The sequence below is a fragment of the Calliphora vicina genome, chromosome 5 (assembly GCF_958450345.1).
Source record: "Calliphora vicina chromosome 5, idCalVici1.1, whole genome shotgun sequence".
Lineage (NCBI taxonomy): Eukaryota > Metazoa > Arthropoda > Insecta > Diptera > Calliphoridae > Calliphora > Calliphora vicina.
The window spans coordinates 91,962,528-91,983,282 of record NC_088784.1 but is presented as its reverse complement, the minus strand read 5'-3'; the positions used below and the strand labels follow the sequence as shown (position 1 = coordinate 91,983,282).

Genomic DNA, 20,755 nt, shown 5'->3' with positions numbered 1-20,755 from the left:
AGAAAATGTGTCTCAGCTACTGAGAACTTTTCTATAGAAAATGTGTCTCAGCTACTGAGAACTTTTCAAAGGGGGCAAGATTTGTCGAACTAGAACTGGTAATAGATAAATGCATGTGTTCTAGAACTATTTGATGAAATAACACAGTTTTTCATTACCATTTTCAAAGCCTCTTCTTAAAAGAAAGAAATAAAGTTTTTATTTATTTTCTTTATTAAGCACTTTTTTATTTTCTCAAACGTTCCAACACAAAACACACAAATCCCATCATCAAACCAATTAGCCATATAATAAAACCAAACTGAAAATGTTGCAAGGTGAGAGCGGGACTTATTTCTTCATCCCTGAAAAACTGTATGTCACCACTAACAATGCCATCCCAATGACTATCCAATATCAATTTATTCACTATACCACTCTCCTTGATATACAGCAAGTAGCGATTGAAATGATCTAAAATCGGCAAACGATGGACCACGGTAATTTGAAAAGTATGAGCATATAAACCTTCTTCCAATATCTTGGCTCGCGGTTTCTTTAAATATCTCTGCTGCAGCAAGTAGTAGTTGCAAACATCGTCAAAAGCGGCAAATATATTCAAATGAACATTTAAATTCTTGCGATTGTAGAACATATAAGTGTTATTGTCCGACATCAGACGTCGATATATAATGGCTGGCAGATCGGTGTTTTTGTAATACTGTTCATCCACGGTATATTCATAAATAAAGAGATTAGTTTTGCTAACATCCTCCAGAGTTGTCAGTTCAGATTCATATAGTTTTGTTATTAATAAACTGGATAAATTGCAGTTGTGAAAGCTGACCAGCAGCACAGCTGCTAGCAGGCTTAAGATTAGCAGTAACATATTAAATAATTTGCTGCCATAACGATAATCACTGTCAGATAAACCAATAACAATAGCCAAAGTCTTTAATAAAGAACTCTGTTGACGTAAGTTACTCTGCCTGTTATTGCTATAGTAAATTAAACAAAATATAACTAAAGCTATAAAAACCACAATAAGCCATACTTCTGTATTAAAGGATTTGGTTAAATATAGACTATTATGTATCCCCTGGGCAGTGGGAACGATTAAATTACGATAAATTATCCACAAGGTATCACTGGCGGTATAAAAAACATCTCCAAACATGATATTGGCTATGAAATGGAAACCATTTTTCATTAGTATCTTCATACCTTCCATTTCGGTCATATTAACTGCCCACATATCAACGTCATAAATATTCAATGTGCCATTATGATGAAGTACAAATAATTCAACGATTTTATAGAATGAACCGCTGCGCATTAATTTGCCCCAACCATCAGTGTAGCTGAAAACTCGAGGAGAAAATTCAGTGAAAGGTAAAATCCACTCATAATGATGGAAATTTCTCAAATATGATCTATCAGCAAACATGGAGAAATTTTGTAGTTCTAAAGTTTTAATGTGAGGAAAAGGATTGTAGGTGAATAACTGCAATTTATGCCACAGCATTACATTAATGAAACCTTTTCGCCAGCACTGTTGAAAAATTGCTTCCAAAGAACTTATGTTGTCTGCCTTAGAATTCCATATTATCAATATATGTGACAAATGTAGTTTCCATAATAATTTATCCATTAATTCAAATGTTTCTTTAAAGTTACTGTTGAATAAATAAACCACTGTTAGAGAGTAACCATTTGTAAATTCACGAATTGCCTTGATATCAGCTTTCAAATCGTTTATTGCCATCATGGGCGTTTCAGTAATTTGCAGCATTTCCAGATATTCCTCTTCATATTCCTTTGAATTAAGTTTTAGGAAAATATTTAAGTTAAATTTATAGTCTCGATTAAATAACAGCAGAGCTTCCTTAGCTGAGTAAACTTTCGCCTGTATGCTTACCAAGTTAAGCATTAGTAGAAGAGGCTTCAAGCTTATTAAAACAACTGGAAATGTTAATACCTTCATTGTTTATAGAAAACTGTCAATCATTATAGAAATATATTCTATTTATATGTATATGCTGTTAGCCACACTTTCATATAAGTTGAGGCGAGCAGCTAATGAAGTAATATTTTTAGTAAAGGATTATTTATGCAGTTAAACAGACACTTAGGTCGAAATAAATTTCATAAATTAATAATAAATTATAGTCCTTGCCCTTTTTATTTATTACTAGTTAATGAATTAATAAAAAATATTGATATATTATTTATTTATATATTGAAATATTGAATGAAAGCTTTTAATATAATGAATTAGTTTGGTTTAAGTCTTTATTAAATAAAAATAATAAATTTCATTTTAATTTGTAATTCATTAAATTACAGGGTGCTACGATGGAAAAAACTTGGAAAACGGCCTAGCGTGGGTTACAGGTCTTGCTGAGTACACTACAAATTTTGTCTAAAAATTTCAGAAACACCCTCAAATTCAGAAGTTTTTCAGTGACGTTCGTCGACTTATCGACGAACTATATAAACGAAAGTTCATATAGAAATTCCAAATATTGAAAAAGTTGACCTTTGACCTTCACGATTTAAGGGTTAACGTTCTCCGATTTTATTAAAAGTTCCAGAGTATATTTAGAATTATCTGGACTATAATATTCTGAATAAGTTTTGTTTAAAATTCATAAGAGTACGGAAATAGAGCTCATTCGCCAAAAAATGTCCAAATAATTGGTTTTTCTCGAAAATTTCAAAATTTAAATCGCAGGTACGGAAAAACTATAATAGATATTTTCATAATTTTTTCACATTTTTATTCCCTATTATATTCTTAATAAATCCCAATGAGATGATCAAAAAATTCTGAAATTTGTTTAACAAAATTTTGAAAAATTTGAAAATGGAGTTTTGAAACTGCCGTTAAAAAAATTGTATTTTACTGTTCATACCTAAGAATAGGTTAACGGTATCCTACGAAGACAGAAACTCATATACAAGTAAATATGGACATATTTTAAGTAAAAATGAGCTTTTGTTTTAATATTTCTCAAAATATGTTAATTTTGTTCCTACATTTCTTGTTCTAGTGGCCTGAGACACGTTAATGGCCTGGCGATTTTTTAATAACTTTAACATTTTTTGACCAATTTCTGTTTTTTATGTCTCATTAGAACGACAATTACGTACACATTTCGATTCTTTTAAATTAAATTGCAAAAGTAATTTTTTAATGGCAACATTTTTACAAAAACTGAAAAAATGCATTTTTTCCCCTTGTAAATGCATCTCAAAACTTCAGAGGGCTTGCGGCACGTCTTATCCCCAACCGATTTACCTACAATTTTTTCAGGATGATTTTTTTACTAATGTTCGCCAAACTGGAGGGTGAGAATGCCCAAAATCCCACTTTCGTTTATTAAGGGCCACCCTAATGCTTATCCAGATACATAATTGTTCCTTGTCTTCTTTTTCTTTTTTCTCTAAACTTTCGGCCGATTTTTTCTCATGAATGCGTGTGTGATGTATTTTCAAAAGACCCAGGTTTTTAAAGGCTTTGCTGCATTCTGTACATTGAAAGGGTTTCTCCTCCTCCTGGCCGCCAGCGGAGGAGGCTTTATCATTTACCTGTTTTTGGAAACTTGTTTCTATTATTTTAATTTTATCCTATCAGCATAAAAATATGTCTAAAATATCCTTTCAAATTTTTATCATTGGATATCCTTTTAAATTTCTAATAATTTTTTTTTTCAAAAAAATAGTGAGTTAAAGATCCAAATATTGAATACCATTATAAATTTACATCATTTGATTTTTTATATTTTATTTTATTATTTCATTCGAAAAAAATATAATAAAAACCGTTGTGAAAAGCAACGAAGAATACTTTTTAATAAACAAGTAAATTGGTATAGTCTGGCAAGCCCGACCTTATGATACCCTACACCGAGTACCTATATTATTATAAAGAGATTTCTATTGATATGAAACTTATTTGAAAACGCAGTTTTTCTCCATTAAATTTATAGTTTCATACGTACATCATCCGGATCGTGTCTAACGAATAATTTTCTATAGAAAATGTAACTCAGACACTGAGTAATTTTCTATAGAAAATGTAACTCAGACACTGAGTAATTTTCTATAGAAAATGTAACTCAGACACTGAGTAATTTTCTATAGAAAATGTAACTCAGACACTGAGTAATTTTCTATAGAAAATGTGTCCTATATAAGATTCAGCACAAAAAAAATATTATTTTTTTTTTTTTAATTTTGTTGTTTAAATATAATAATGTGGGATATACAGAATTACGCACAGCAGAATATAGTCATCATTATTATTGTTTTAAGAAAATTAAACTCAATTCTCTCTAAATTACTTATATATTTTCTTTATTCTTTAAAATTCATTACAATTATGTTTCTTAGCTATTTTCCCAACACACTTCTTTACACTTAAACATATTTTTATTCTCAAAACTAGATCACCTTATTTGTAAAATAGAAAAAATGTCGCAAACTTTTTCTGAAACTTATCTATTGACGCTGAATAGAATTTCCTTTTCTAATAAAAATTCACAATTTACGCATTTAGAAATTCGACCCAATTATGATGATGACATTAATTTGATGTTGTTTTTTATTGAATGACTGCCAGAGTGTCTGCGTAACTGGCTGCCGGCTAAAATCATAAGATAAGACTGAACTATTTTTCCTTTATTTAACAATATAAAGAACATTCTGCTGCTTAGAAAGTGGCAGAGAGAATGCTATAGATACAAGTGAAACATAAACTTGTAAATAATGGACAATAACAGTCACAATATAAAGTAGATAAGCCTATAGACAACTTGTAGCCAGTTAATTTATTTACGCATTTTACTTAGAATCACTTAAAAAATCTATTATATTATGGAACCAAAACATAATTAATAAAAAGAGAAATATAAGAGAAAAACTGGTAACATTTCTAAAAAAAAACTGTTTAAAAATTGTGCATAGATTTCATTACTTGATGTAGACTACAGAAATTTCATTTGAACACAGCTTGTTGGAATTCCAGTTAATTAAATATACTTGATAACAAATTAAATAACAAGTAATAGAATTTTTGATTTTTTTATAAATTTATTCTTAAAAACAAAATCCATAAAAACTTGAAATTTAGCATTAATTTGCTTGAATTTAAAATACTTTGAAATCACAGCACAATCAATAACTGATAAATAAACCGCAATAAACTCCCAGATTTAATTACAAAACAATTATCACATTCAGTTGCAATGCATTTATGCAACTAAACGAAGAAGATCTACTATTTTTTACGGCAAACAGGCAATTCTGCATTCTCATACTCATAAATCTCATTAACAGCATGTGTTTGGCAGCCGTTTTACTGGCTTATTGGTTTTCTTTCAATATTTTTGTGGTTTATCTACAATATCTAACTATCTGCCTGCCTGTCTGTCTGCCAGTAATTCTGACGTATTGGCATTTGCTTTTTTTCTGTATAGCTTTTTTTATTCAATTTATGTTTTGATGGAACCACTTCGTGACAAGTTGAAGCTTAAGTTACTAGTTACCAAATTAAGTATATTTCAAATTTTCTTAAAAAAAATCATTTTTTAGACTAACATTTGCTCATACAAAAACTGGCTGATGGACAGACTAGTCATACAGATTACTGACATGACGTTTAACCACAAGTCTACAAAAAAGATGTATTTGATATTGATAGAAAGAAACTTTATGTGGGAATTTTCTTTTGTAGAACAAAGTGAATATAAAAACAATCATTTATCTTATTTGAGGAAATAAAACGAATTTCCATAGTCATTTCTTATAGAAACCGTTTGAACACAATAAGTTTCATAGACACAAGGTACACTTCTGCAGCAAATTATCTCAAAAAACTAATATTTTTTCTACAAAGATTATGCTTTAGACAATGATCAGACACTGATGAATTTTCTGTAGCAAAAGTAACTCAGACACTGACGAATTTTCCATAGAAAATTTAACTCAGACACTAACTAATTTTCTCTACAAATTGTACCTCAGACACTGAGTACATTTTGTACCTCAGGCACTGAGTAATTTTCTCTGGAAAATTTAACTCAGACACTGACTAATTTTCTATAGAAAATGTGTCTCAGAAACTAAGTATTTCTTATAGAAAATGTAACTCAGACACTGAGTAATTTCTTATAGAAAATGTAACTCAGACACTGAGTAATTTCTTATAGAAAATGTAACTCAGACACTGAGTAATTTCTTATAGAAAATGTAACTCAGACACAGAGTAATTTCTTATAGAAAATGTAACATAGACACTGAGTAATTTTCTCTAGGAAATATAACTCAGACGCTGAGTAATTTTCACTAGGAAATTTTACTCAGACACTGAGTAATTTTCTCTAGAAAATTAAACTCAGACACTGAGTAATTTTCTCTAGAAAATTAAACTCAGATACTGAGTAATTTTCTCTAGAAAATTTAACTCAGACACTGAGTAGTTTTCTCTAGAAAAGGTGTCTCAGTGACACTGAGTAGTTTTCTCTAGAAAAGGTGTCTCAGTGACTCTGAGTACTTTTCTATAGAAAAGTTGTCTCAGTGACTCTGAGTACTTTTCTATAGAAAAGTTGTCTCAGTGACTCTGAGTACTTTTCTATAGAAAAGTTGTCTCAGTGACTCTGAGTACTTTTCTATAGAAAAGTTGTCTCAGTGACTCTGAGTACTTTTCTATAGAAAAGTTGTCTCAGTGACTCTGAGTACTTTTCTATAGAAAAGTTGTCTCAGTGACTCTGAGTACTTTTCTATAGAAAAGTTGTCTCAGTGACTCTGAGTACTTTTCTATAGAAAAGTTGTCTCAGTGACTCTGAGTACTTTTCTATAGAAAAGTTGTCTCAGTGACTCTGAGTACTTTTCTATAGAAAAGTTGTCTCAGTGACTCTGAGTACTTTTCTATAGAAAAGTTGTCTCAGTGACTCTGAGTACTTTTCTATAGAAAAGTTGTCTCAGTGACTCTGAGTACTTTTCTATAGAAAAGTTGTCTCAGTGACTCTGAGTACTTTTCTATAGAAAAGTTGTCTCAGTGACTCTGAGTACTTTTCTATAGAAAAAGTTGTCTCAGTGACTCTGAGTACTTTTCTATAGAAAAAGTTTCTCAGTGACTCTGAGTACTTTTCTATAGAAAAAGTTTCTCAGTGACTCTGAGTACTTTTCTATAGAAAAAGTTTCTCAGTGACTCTGAGTACTTTTCTATAGAAAAAGTGTCTCAGTGACTCTGAGTACTTTTCTATAGAAAAAGTGTCTCAGTGACTCTGAGTACTTTTCTATGGAAAAAGTGTCTCAGTGACTCTGAGTACTTTTCTATGGAAAAAGTGTCTCAGTGACTCTGAGTACTTTTCTATGGAAAAAGTGTCTCAGTGACTCTGAGTACTTTTCTATGGAAAAAGTGTCTCAGTGACTCTGAGTACTTTTCTATGGAAAAAGTGTCTCAGTGACTCTGAGTACTTTTCTATGGAAAAAGTGTCTCAGTGACTCTGAGTACTTTTCTATGGAAAAAGTGTCTCAGTGACTCTGAGTACTTTTCTATGGAAAAAGTGTCTCAGTGACTCTGAGTACTTTTCTATGGAAAAAGTGTCTCAGTGACTCTGAGTACTTTTCTATGGAAAAAGTGTCTCAGTGACTCTGAGTACTTTTCTATAGAAAAAGTTTCTCAGTGACTCTGAGTACTTTTCTATAGAAAAAGTTTCTCAGTGACTCTGAGTACTTTTCTATAGAAAAAGTTTCTCAGTGACTCTGAGTACTTTTCTATAGAAAAAGTGTCTCAGTGACTCTGAGTACTTTTCTATAGAAAAAGTGTCTCAGTGACTCTGAGTACTTTTCTATGGAAAAAGTGTCTCAGTGACTCTGAGTACTTTTCTATGGAAAAAGTGTCTCAGTGACTCTGAGTACTTTTCTATGGAAAAAGTGTCTCAGTGACTCTGAGTACTTTTCTATGGAAAAAGTGTCTCAGTGACTCTGAGTACTTTTCTATGGAAAAAGTGTCTCAGTGACTCTGAGTACTTTTCTATGGAAAAAGTGTCTCAGTGACTCTGAGTACTTTTCTATGGAAAAAGTGTCTCAGTGACTCTGAGTACTTTTCTATGGAAAAAGTGTCTCAGTGACTCTGAGTACTTTTCTATGGAAAAAGTGTCTCAGTGACTCTGAGTACTTTTCTATGGAAAAAGTGTCTCAGTGACTCTGAGTACTTTTCTATGGAAAAAGTGTCTCAGTGACTCTGAGTACTTTTCTATGGAAAAAGTGTCTCAGTGACTCTGAGTACTTTTCTATGGAAAAAGTGTCTCAGTGACTCTGAGTACTTTTCTATGGAAAAAGTGTCTCAGTGACTCTGAGTACTTTTCTATGGAAAAAGTGTCTCAGTGACTCTGAGTACTTTTCTATGGAAAAAGTGTCTCAGTGACTCTGAGTACTTTTCTATGGAAAAAGTGTCTCAGTGACTCTGAGTACTTTTCTATGGAAAAAGTGTCTCAGTGACTCTGAGTACTTTTCTATGGAAAAAGTGTCTCAGTGACTCTGAGTACTTTTCTATAGAAAATGTGTCTCAGCTACTGAGTACTTTTCTATAGAAAATGTGTCTCAGCTACTGGGTACTTTTCTATAGAAAATGTGTCTCAGCTACTGAGTACTTTTCTATAGAAAATGTGTCTCAGCTACTGAGTACTTTTCTATAGAAAATGTGTCTCAGCTACTGAGTACTTTTCTATAGAAAATGTGTCTCAGATACTGAGTACTTTTCTATAGAAAATGTGTCTCAGCTAATGAGTACTTTTCTATAGAAAAAGTGTCTCAGCTAATGAGTACTTTTCTATAGAAAAAGTGTCTCAGTGTTTTTATTTACATAGAGAAAATGTAACAATTTCTGAATTATAATTTACAGCAAAATCTCTTTATTTTAAAATTTTTTAACTCCCCTATAAATTTTTCCCATTTAAGTAAATTTTTCTCACTTTGTTTACTTTTAAAATTCTCCCTAATCCTTCAGCCATCCCAGCATTTAAAGTTTCCATTCAATTATTATTTGCATCTATCATACCTTAACTTCTTCAATGATCAATACATATTTCGAAAACACATTTGTAATTAAAATTCCTAGAGCACAAGATTGATATATCGATTAGGTATTTAGAAATTGAAAATTCCTGGAATTTCCTCAAGCGTGGAGAGGACATTTCTATGGCATTATTTACTTCCTCCCTTCTCATTAACAAATGCCAAACAAATTCGCAATTAACATAAACAACTCAACATTGAAGATCAGATAAATTTGAACATCGGAATGTCTGTTTGAAAATGTTTAACAAGAAATAAATTTTAATTCATTTGAAAAGTATAAAAACCAAAAAAAAAGTAACGATGAAAGAAAACAACAAGTGTAAAAGTAAAGGGTGAGTAAAGGCGATGTAGTTGAGCTCTACACCAAAAATTTAATATACAAGTAATATGTGTTAAAATTTTTCAAGTTAGGATTCATTTAAATTAAATTTCTTTAGTCATAGATATTGTTAAAATCAGCTAAGTGGAGCAAGTTTAATATAAAGAAAATTAAACTTGTAGATAAAGCAAAACAAGAGCCAGCAATATAAAAAATGAGATTGGCTATAGAAACGACGTTCAATGCAATTCTAATCAAACTAAAATACAACTTGAGTTTTGTAACTGAAATAATTTAAGGATCCAATGTACCAAAGAAACATTTGCCTATCTAAAAATGTAGGCATTTGAAAGCCAACTGAAAGATACATTCTTAGTTATGATGCAACATTGCTCCATGTAGGGCATTTAATACTAGCAAAAAATTGACTAACAAATATACAAAACATTTTTATTACCATCTTTTAATGAAGATAACGCAGTAAATTTATACGCATGTGAATAACAAACAAACAGAAAAACACTCATTTACAGCGATAGCAGCAGTACTCCAGCCAAACAACTTGAAGTTCCTATTAATGAACAGCGCAACAATGTTGATTTGCTTAGATTTTCAAACTCTTTTAACGCGTGGTGTAGTGAGTTACATACACACATGTGTAGAGGAGTCTTGAACTTTAAAAATAATTGTTAATTTTTCGTATGTTAAGGTGAAAAAAATAATAAAAAGCGGTTGTTGTCATTGTTTGGAAATGAAACTAACAGACAGACGGTCATACAGAAAAACGACACAACAACCAGCAGTATTATCTTTAAAATCTGAATGAAAAGTTGAATAAAGTTTAAGGTACAAAGTCATGAAGTCAAACACCTTTTGGAATTAAGTGATTTTTTAAGTCACACTTTAGGCGTCATTTGCCATTAGGGTGGTCAGATTTAACATAAGAAATAGGAATTCTAGGGACAAAGTCTCAGTAACAGAGTAGTTTTGTATAGAAAAACTGTCTCAGGTGCTGAATGGTTTTCTATAGAAAATGCGTCTCAGTTACTGAGTACTTTTCTATAGAAAATGTGTCTCAGTTACTGAGTACTTTTCTATAGAAAATTTGTCTCAGTTACTGAGTACTTTTCTATAGAAAATTTGTCTCAGTTACTGAGTACTTTTCTATAGAAAATTTGTCTCAGTTACTGAGTACTTTTCTATAGAAAATTTGTCTCAGTTACTGAGTACTTTTCTATAGAAAATTTGTCTCAGTTACTGAGTACTTTTCTATAGAAAATTTGTCTCAGTTACTGAGTACTTTTCTATAGAAAATTTGTCTCAGTTACTGAGTACTTTTCTATAGAAAATTTGTCTCAGTTACTGAGTACTTTTCTATAGAAAATTTGTCTCAGTTACTCAGTACTTTTCTATAGAAAATTTGTCTCAGTTACTCAGTACTTTTCTATAGAAAATTTGTCTCAGTTACTCAGTACTTTTCTATAGAAAATTTGTCTCAGTTACTCAGTACTTTTCTATAGAAAATTTGTCTCAGTTACTGAGTACTTTTCTATAGAAAATTCGTCTCAGTTACTAAGTACTTTTCTATAGAAAATGTGTCTCAGTTACTCAGTACTTTTCTACAGAAAATTTGTCTCAGTTTCTCAGTACTTTTCTATAGAAAATTTGTCTCAGTTTCTCAGTACTTTTCTATAGAAAATTTGTCTCAGTTTCTCAGTACTTTTCTATAGAAAATGTGTCTCAGTTACTGAGTACTTTTCTATAGAAAATGTGTCTCAGTTACTGAGTACTTTTCTATAGAAAATGTGTCTCAGTTACTGAGTACTTTTCTATAGAAAATGTGTCTCAGTTACTGAGTACTTTTCTATAGAAAATTTGTCTCAGTTACTGAGTACTTTTCTATAGAAAATGTGTCTCAGTTACTGAGTACTTTTCTATAGAAAATGTGTCTCAGTTACTGAGTACTTTTCTATAGAAAATGTGTCTCAGTTACTGAGTACTTTTCTATAGAAAATGTGTCTCAGTTACTGAGTACTTTTCTATAGAAAATGTGTCTCAGTTACTGAGTACTTTTCTATAGAAAATGTGTCTCAGTTACTGAGTACTTTTCTATAGAAAATGTGTCTCAGTTACTGAGTACTTTTCTATAGAAAATGTGTCTCAGTTACTGAGTACTTTTCTATAGAAAATGTGTCTCAGTTACTGAGTACTTTTCTATAGAAAATGTGTCTCAGTTACTGAGTACTTTTCTATAGAAAATGTGTCTCAGTTACTGAGTACTTTTCTATAGAAAATGTGTCTCAGTTACTGAGTACTTTTCTATAGAAAATGTGTCTCAGTTACTGAGTACTTTTCTATAGAAAATGTGTCTCAGTTACTGAGTACTTTTCTATAGAAAATGTGTCTCAGTTACTGAGTACTTTTCTATAGAAAATGTGTCTCAGTTACTGAGTACTTTTCTGTAGAAAATGTGTCTCAGTTACTGAGTACTTTTCTGTAGAAAATGTGTCTCAGTTACTGAGTACTTTTCTATAGAAAATGTGTCTCAGTTACTGAGTACTTTTCTATAGAAAATGTGTCTCAGTTACTGAGTACTTTTCTATAGAAAATGTTTCTCAGTTACTGAGTACTTTTCTATAGAAAATGTTTCTCAGTTACTGAGTACTTTTCTATAGAAAATGTTTCTCAGTTACTGAGTACTTTTCTATAGAAAATGTGTCTCAGTTACTGAGTACTTTTCTATAGAAAATGTGTCTCAGTTACTGAGTACTTTTCTATAGAAAATGTGTCTCAGTTACTGAGTACTTTTCTATAGAAAATGTGTCTCAGTTACTGAGTACTTTTCTATAGAAAATGTGTCTCAGTTACTGAGTACTTTTCTATAGAAAATGTGTCTCAGTTACTGAGTACTTTTCTATAGAAAATGTGTCTCAGTTACTGAGTACTTTTCTATAGAAAATGTGTCTCAGTTACTGAGTACTTTTCTATAGAAAATGTGTCTCAGTTACTGAGTACTTTTCTATAGAAAATGTGTCTCAGTTACTGAGTACTTTTCTATAGAAAATGTGTCTCAGTTACTGAGTACTTTTCTATAGAAAATGTGTCTCAGTTACTGAGTACTTTTCTATAGAAAATGTGTCTCAGTTACTGAGTACTTTTCTATAGAAAATGTGTCTCAGTTACTGAGTACTTTTCTATAGAAAATGTGTCTCAGTTACTGAGTACTTTTCTATAGAAAATGTGTCTCAGTTACTGAGTACTTTTCTATAGAAAATGTGTCTCAGTTACTGAGTACTTTTCTATAGAAAATGTGTCTCAGTTACTGAGTACTTTTCTATAGAAAATTTGTCTCAGTTACTGAGTACTTTTCTATAGAAAATGTGTCTCAGTTACTGATTACTTTTCTATAGAAAATGTGTCTCAGTTACTGATTACTTTTCTATAGAAAATGTGTCTCAGTTACTGAGTACTTTTCTATAGAAAATGTGTCTCAGTTACTGAGTACTTTTCTATAGAAAATGTGTCTCAGTTACTGATTACTTTTCTATAGAAAATGTGTCTCAGTTACTGAGTACTTTTCTATAGAAAATGTGTCTCAGTTACTGAGTACTTTTCTATAGAAAATGTGTCTCAGTTACTGAGTACTTTTCTATAGAAAATGTGTCTCAGTTACTGAGTACTTTTCTATAGAAAATGTGTCTCAGTTACTGAGTACTTTTCTATAGAAAATGTGTCTCAGTTACTGAGTACTTTTCTATAGAAAATGTGTCTCAGTTACTGAGTACTTTTCTATAGAAAATGTGTCTCAGTTACTGAGTACTTTTCTATAGAAAATGTGTCTCAGTTACTGAGTACTTTTCTATAGAAAATGTGTCTCAGTTACTGAGTACTTTTCTATAGAAAATGTGTCTCAGTTACTGAGTACTTTTCTATAGAAAATGTGTCTCAGTTACTGAGTACTTTTCTATAGAAAATGTGTCTCAGTTACTGAGTACTTTTCTATAGAAAATGTGTCTCAGTTACTGAGTACTTTTCTATAGAAAATGTGTCTCAGTTACTGAGTACTTTTCTATAGAAAATGTGTCTCAGTTACTGAGTACTTTTCTGTAGAAAATGTGTCTCAGTTACTGAGTACTTTTCTGTAGAAAATGTGTCTCAGTTGCTGAGTACTTTTCTATAGAAAATGTGTCTCAGTTGCTGAGTACTTTTCTATAGAAAATGTGTCTCAGTTGCTGAGTACTTTTCTATAGAAAATGTGTCTCAGTTGCTGAGTACTTTTCTATAGAAAATGTGTCTCAGTTGCTGAGTCATTTTCTATAGAAAATGTGTCTCAGTTGCTGAGTCATTTTCTATAGAAAAAGTGTCTGAGTCATTTTCTATTGAAAATGTGTCTCAGTTGCTGAGTCATTTTCTATAGAAAATGTGTCTCAGTTACTGAGTCTTTTTCTATAGAAAAACTTTATCAGTTACTGAGTCTTTTGTTATGAAAAAACTGCCTCAGTTACTGAGTCTTTTTTTTTGAATTTTCTACAGTAAAACTTTCTCAGGTACTGAGTACTTTTCTATAGAAATAGTGTCTCTCCGACTTTGAGTACTTTTCTGTAGAAACATTTCATAATCTACTCATGAAAGTATCTCAAATTATGTAAATTTTATAGTTTTTCGAATTGTGTAAAAACTGGTCTCCTTAGCAATCTTATATCTTCACAATCAGTTAAATTAGGAACCTAATGTACTTGTTTTGTTAATTGTTTTATTCTTAAGACTTTTTCTGTCTGTTTAATTTAAGATTCTCAGCATGACATCTTTAATGCTCATTCGCTGTTCGCGGTGGTTTTCGCCAAAGAACTTTTGATTTTGATCATAAAAGCAAAAGTACCACAAATGCCAATTTTTCTAAGCAGAAAAAAGAAAATAAACAAAAATAAAGTTGTTGATTTTATTAGAGAATCATATGTGTTCTTTAGCATCCTCCATCCAACTGCTCAGTTATCTCTACACAGCTAGTGCTGTGTAGTTTAAACAAAACTTCCTTTTTTTGTAATTTAAATAAATAAAAAATCATCGTAAAAGCATTTAATGAGCATGTGGCATGTTGTTAAGCACTTTTGATTATATTGTTACCACTAAGATGTCTATTTGAGTTTGTTAATTCCTTTTTCCTATTTGTGCTTTTCAATATTCTTAGAGGTGTTTAGTTTTTTTCTTTGGTAGATGTGATTTAAATTGTTTCATTTGGTTGGTAAGAATGTTGTATATTTTATTGCGATTTTATGAAGCCTCTAGTTAATGTTCATTTAAATGGTTAATTAATGTTATGTGCTTGTTTAGAATGAGGGAAAATTAAATTATTCTAAGTTAAAGAGAACCTTGTGTATTCTTTTTTAGTTCCAAGGAGAGGAATTAAGTTTTATGTATTTCTTTAATCACTTTAGTATATTTTGCAGGTTTTTAACCGACACTTTACAACTCTCGTAAAAATCACTCTCTATCCAGTTTGTTGCCTAACTCTTTTGTTTTCAAGTATTAATTTAAATTTTTTCCTTCGAATTATTTTCTTTCCTTTTAGTTTTATGCAATTCTAATCATGTTTTACATAATTCAGCAAACAAATATACAAATTTTCCTTCCAATTCTAAAATAACCTAAAGTCAATAATCTGACTATTTATTTTATTGTCTCTGTAAAGGGGAAAAATTATAAACGTGACTCATGCTAAAGAAGAAGAACAAAAAAGAAACACCACATCAGCAGTATTGCATAAACTTTATGTACATTGTATAATTTTAACAAATTTCCACATGTAACAATTGTTAAGAAAATCGTTTCTCAACCACATTTGCAAACCAAAACACCATCAACAACCAACCAAATAGGAAATAAACAAATTTTTGTTGAATAAACTTTTACACAGTGAATTTTCATTTGTCTGTTTGTTAACAAATGATAAACAAATCATTCCATTGCACGCCTTAACAATAATGGCCTGCCTGCAGAGTTCTTTAGAAGAAACAGCGAAAAAAACTTGTTGAAATTTTCTAAACACAAAAAAATCAATGGCCAAATAGCTGCGAATGTGTGGAGGAGTTTCTATGATTTCCACCTATGATGACTACTTGTTGGAATATAATTTCCATAATAATTGAAAACATTGCAAAGAAACAAATTTTTATTGTGGTATTATTACTATTATTATTATTGGACTGAGAAAATATTCACACATTGTTTGTGAATTTTATTTTATTTTTAAATGAAAAATGTACACATTATTTTATGAGTTACATTGTTTTATTGCTGATTTTTTTTATTATTATTTTAGAGCTTCACCACGTTTATTGTAATAAGGCTTTTATTTTGGTGGAATTGCCCTTGACATCTAATCGTACAGAACCTTTTCATAATACAATTTATTGGGAGAATTTACGTGCCAATTCGTTGAGAGAATGTCAGCCATTGTCTGATGGGAATGGTATCATTTGGAAGATTAACCTCAACGATTTCAACAAATGTGGATTTTTGAGAAGTGTTAATAAATGGAAGGTAAGTTTTAGAAGCAAAAATATCATGAAATGTTTGTGTATGACTTAAAAATGCGGAATTGAACCTTTTCCGATCTTTCTGGCAACATATGTATTCCCAGCCAAAAGAACTTCTCATATTTTGAAGACAAGAACGAACCAAGACAATTTCGGATACTCTTTTCCAAAGTTAATCGTATCCCAGAGATATCATTATCCATCGATTGGAACAAATAGTAGCCTTATATGACTATAAGGCAGGTCCAGACCAACCACTTCTTCCTAAATAGTTTTAACCCGGTATTGCAACATGTGGTCGAGCTTTGTCATGATGGAATATTATGGTTTCATGTCTGACCTCATATTCTGGGTGTTTTTCGGTTATGCTCACTTCAAACGAATCAGTTGCGTTCGGTACAGGTTTCCTCTGATGGTATGGTTAGATTTCAGTAGCTCATAATAGATAGGACCCTTTTGTTCCCACCAAATACCGAGCATTAATTACCTTAGAGCCATGGATATTTGGCTTTGACGTCGATTCGGCTGGTTGGTCGAGCTTCATTGGATCCATTTTTCAGCCTGCTGCTTGCAAACGTTTTGAAATTGTTGCTTGAGTAGATCCCAACGAACTTGCAAGTTCTTGTTGAGTTTAACAATAATTTTCATGGAGTAATGCCTCCAATTCTTGGTATTCAAACTTTTTGGGCTGGCCTAGGACTTTGACTTAAAGACCTGGGGATTTAAAATGGATAGTCATTTTGAAGGGTATATGTCTGCAATTTATTCTCAACAAAGTATGATATGCGGGAAGTTTTCCTTTACTTTTTTAATTTGAAAAAAATGCCACTGAAACACACCGAACACATCGGATTCAACGTGCGACAGATGGTTTGTTCGGTTCAGAAGTGGTGAATTTTATACAGAAGACAAATATCGCCCAGACCAAACAAAAACGTATGAAGACCAAGAATTGATGGCATTACTCCATGAAGATTGTTGTAAAACTCAACAAAAGCTTGCACAATCATTGGGAAAATATTTTCGAGCAGCAGGATTCATCCAAAAGCAGTGAAGATAGGTACATACGATCTGAAGACGAGAGACCATGAAAGAAGACTATGGATGCCCGAAATATTGCTTGATCTCTATAAAAAGAAAATCATTTTTGCACCGAATCATTACTTGCGATTCATTACGATAACCCAAAGCGTAAGAAATCGTATGTGAAGCAAGTCCAACCAGCCGAATCGACACACAAGGCAAATATTCATGGTGGCAGCAAAATTGTTCTATTTAATCTGACCAGACCATCACAGAAACTGATTCCTTTGAATTGGCAGAAAACGCACAGAATATGCGGCCAGACAAGAAACCGTAATATTCCATCATGAATATTATGAATATATGTTGCAATACATGTTAAAAACAATTTGCAAAGAGTGCTTGGAAAGTTTTGCCTCATCCGCTTTATAGTTCAGATCGTGACCCGTCCGATTACTATTTCTTTCAATGGATGCAGAACGCTCTCTCTGGGATATTTATGTTTCACTTTCGAACAGAGTATCCGATATTGGCTTGATTCGTTCTTGGTCTAAAAAGAGGAGGCTCGGAATCCATATGTTGCCAAAAAGATGGGAAAAGCTCATAAGTAACAATGGTCAAGACTTTGAGCAAATTTATATTGTACAAATGTTTCAAAATAAAAACTAAAAATTTGAAAAAATCTAGAATTTTTAAGTCGTAGACCCATAAAATTAAAAATTTTCTTTGTTATAGATGTCCTGCACCCATTGTTCCGATCTCGCTTATTTGTAGTTAAGCTTCGTACAGTGGTATGGAATATATCCGTACTAAGCTTAAAGACTCGCTATTATCTCCAAATATTCGAAAATAACTAATTATTCAAAAGAATCTCGCAATTATAGTTCCGAATATATTTAGAAATGACTATTTACTTTGTATGGGAGGTGACTCACCCCTTGTTCAGCTCCTTCCCATTTTTGGTTGAAATTCATGCACTGATAAGAAATTGATTCATATAAAGTTTGAAGATTGTCACAATTACAATTCTCCAGATATTCGAATATGACTATTTACTTTGTATGATAGGTTACACTAATCCAATCGAGGAAGTTTAGCTCACACATTTTTAAAGAAATTTCTGGAACTTCCAATACAGGCTTCCGAACTTTGACAGTTGATAGCGGTGATTTAGAAGCTAAATCTGTTAATTTTGCCAAATCACCATGGATGGATATAGCGCTGAACAACACATGCAAATGATAAAATTGTTTTATCAAAACGATATCAATCCACATGAGATCCAAGAGCGTACAATGCATTCCGAAAGAGTAACTGTTTGTTGTTGATTATCGGCTTCCAGCATCAACGGTCAATATTTCTTTGAGAACAACGTTGTCCAGGCCTAGCCGACATGTTGTTTCGAGATCGTTCGGCAACTTCCGTGCTTGTACGACCACAACAAAATTCAGTAAACCACATATTTATCATTGAAATTGATGATGCAGAATTCCCATAGTATTTATCATGCTTAGCCTTGATTAGAGTGCTGATTCTTTACCGCAAAAAATAATGCTTAATAAGCAGACAAAATTCACTTTTTTCCATTTTCTCCTCAAGTCATGAAGTAGTCTGCTGTCAATGGCTGTCAGATTCCCAAGCTAAATGACGTAGCCTGTTCAAATTATGATAGGAGTTAACTGACATATGCCTGTTGACAGGAGCAGTGCTGACCTTACATTTAAGAGTAAGGAAAATCAAAAAGTCGTGGACTTATTGACCCATTTTCGTAGCTGTAACAATGTTTTTATAGATCTCTTCTACTTAGTAGATTCCATACACAAATCTTTGAAATCGGATGGAAAATAACAATTTGACATCATTTTTAACTTTATTTTTAACTGAGGTACCCCACTTTGGGTACTTGAGATCCCCATTTGGCGACGATAAAAAACCAAATTCAAAACGATGAGAAGTCTTTTTAAAATCTGACTATCAATTTAGGAGTGAAATATTTATTTCCACATTTTTTAATTTAACAAGGCGATATTTAAAACAAGTACGAAAGTATGGTCGGTCAATCCCGACTATATAATACCCTACACCAAGTAAATGAGCAAAAAGATTTTTCTTTTAAAATATCAATAATTTATATTCGTGAGTGATTTTCGAAATGGGCCTTATATGGGAGCTATGACCAATTATGAACCGACAACCATGAAATTAGATCGTGTGATTTATGTCTGTATGAAAGTTATTTATGTTGAATTTGGTGTATATACCGACATTTTTAAGAGATTTATGCACGTTAAAGTGATTTTCGGAAGCGGGTCTATATGGGAGCTATGACTAATTGTGGTCCGATCGTAACAAAATTTGGCGACATGAATTTTGTATATATTAAACTTATTTGGAGCGAAATTTGTGTAGATTCATATGTAAATTAAACATTTATGATCAATAAAGTCCAATTTCGTAAGGACATTTGTATGGGGGCTAGGTGAAATAATGGACCTATTTCAGCCAGTTTCAATAGGCATAGTCCTTGGGCCGAAAAAATTATATGTTGCAAATTTTATCGAAATAGCTTCAAAATTGCGACCTGTACTCTGCTCACAAGGTTTACATGGACAGCCAGCCAGACGGACGGACGGACGGACATCGTTTAATCGACTCAGAAAGTGATTCTAAGTCGACCGGTATACTTTAAGGTGGGGGTTACACCAATAACATCTGCACAAACGCATTATACCCTCCCCACTATGGTGGTGTAGGGTATAAAACAAATAGTTAAGGTCGTTGAGTTTGCTGTGCACTAACTCTTAACTACATTCAATCTTGTATAATTTATTTTCTTTTTTTGTAATTTCAGAATTATGCAACTTACTATCAAAATCTTATAATAAAACAGAAACACAATGCAGTAGACAAAATAAATATCAAATGTTTATACAAAATTAAAAACGTTTCCAAAAATTTTAAACACAAACTGGTGAAACGTGATGTTTTACCCGAGGACTTCCAAGAAGATCAGTAAGTGATAATTAAAACAAATTTTAAATAGAATCCTTCCACTAAATTACAAATACCTTATACTTGTATACCTTATAAATTAAGAGACATTGAAATCTTAGACACAGTAGAACAGCAGGCCCCTGATCCTAAAGTATTAATGGAGGTAAGACAAAATGACCAAATTATTGATGGCATGGTAACTGTTATACCTGGTACACCGTTGATAATGGAAATCAAACTCAACGAAGAGGCTAATAATATTTATGGTTTGGGTGTTAATTATTTGCAAGTAACAGATATGGCTGAAATGTCAGAGACCATATTATTTAAGGGGTAAATATAATTATTTTAAGTTATACTTATATTTATATTTTATTATTTAAATCTAGCTGCACAGTGGATCCTTATCTGTTTGAAAACTTCAATCTCACTGACACAAATTCTTTAAAATCCAAATTTCGAGCCTTTAAATTCCCTAATACAGCATTTGTGCAATTTCGGGCGAATATCAAAGTTTGTTTGAACAACTGTGCCGCACCTCAATGCATAGCAGGCAGTACAAAACAGTCTCGCAAAAGACGTGCTATAACTAATCAAGAGAATGATGTATTTGATATCAATACCAGTTTTACTTTGAAAATAAATTTAAATTCCAAAGGCCATGAAGGTAAATATTTGCAACACAAGTGCATTATTTGTAAACAATAATTAAAATTTTTCAAATTTACATCTTTTTTACAGCAGAATTTAAGCAACTAGAAAATCATGTAAAATTACTACACACAAAAAATCTACAGCTCATTACTTTGAAATAACT

The 20,755-nt window shown here is 31.7% G+C and overlaps 2 protein-coding genes across 2 annotated transcripts; one reads left to right on the top strand and one right to left on the bottom strand.

The window, feature by feature from the left end:
• Positions 1 to 226: 226 nt before the first annotated feature.
• Positions 227 to 1,963, bottom strand: LOC135961466 (uncharacterized). Its single transcript, XM_065512966.1, has one exon. It carries the CDS (start codon positions 1,961 to 1,963, stop codon positions 227 to 229), a length of 1,737 nt encoding a protein of 578 aa, XP_065369038.1.
• A 7,403-nt stretch (positions 1,964 to 9,366) lies between these two features.
• LOC135961465 (uncharacterized) lies at positions 9,367 to 20,646 on the top strand. The gene is made up of 6 exons (XM_065512965.1): positions 9,367 to 9,398; positions 9,919 to 10,022; positions 15,705 to 15,925; positions 19,796 to 19,956; positions 20,041 to 20,271; positions 20,328 to 20,646. The coding sequence occupies exons 1-6, from the start codon at positions 9,367 to 9,369 to the stop codon at positions 20,644 to 20,646; spliced, it is 1,068 nt and encodes a 355-aa protein (XP_065369037.1).
• The last annotated feature ends 109 nt before the right edge of the window (positions 20,647 to 20,755 follow it).

Coding starts and splice junctions, on each gene's coding strand:
- LOC135961466 (XM_065512966.1), bottom strand. CDS start 1,963: ATGAAGGTATTAACATTTCCAGTTGTTTTAATAAGCTTGAAGCCTCTT.
- LOC135961465 (XM_065512965.1), top strand. CDS start 9,367: ATGAAAGAAAACAACAAGTGTAAAAGTAAAGG. Junction 10,023..15,704: donor CTCTTTTAACGCGTGGTGTA/GTGAGTTACATA, acceptor TTATTATTTTAG/AGCTTCACCACGTTTATTGT. Junction 20,272..20,327: donor GAGACCATATTATTTAAGGG/GTAAATATAATT, acceptor ATTTAAATCTAG/CTGCACAGTGGATCCTTATC.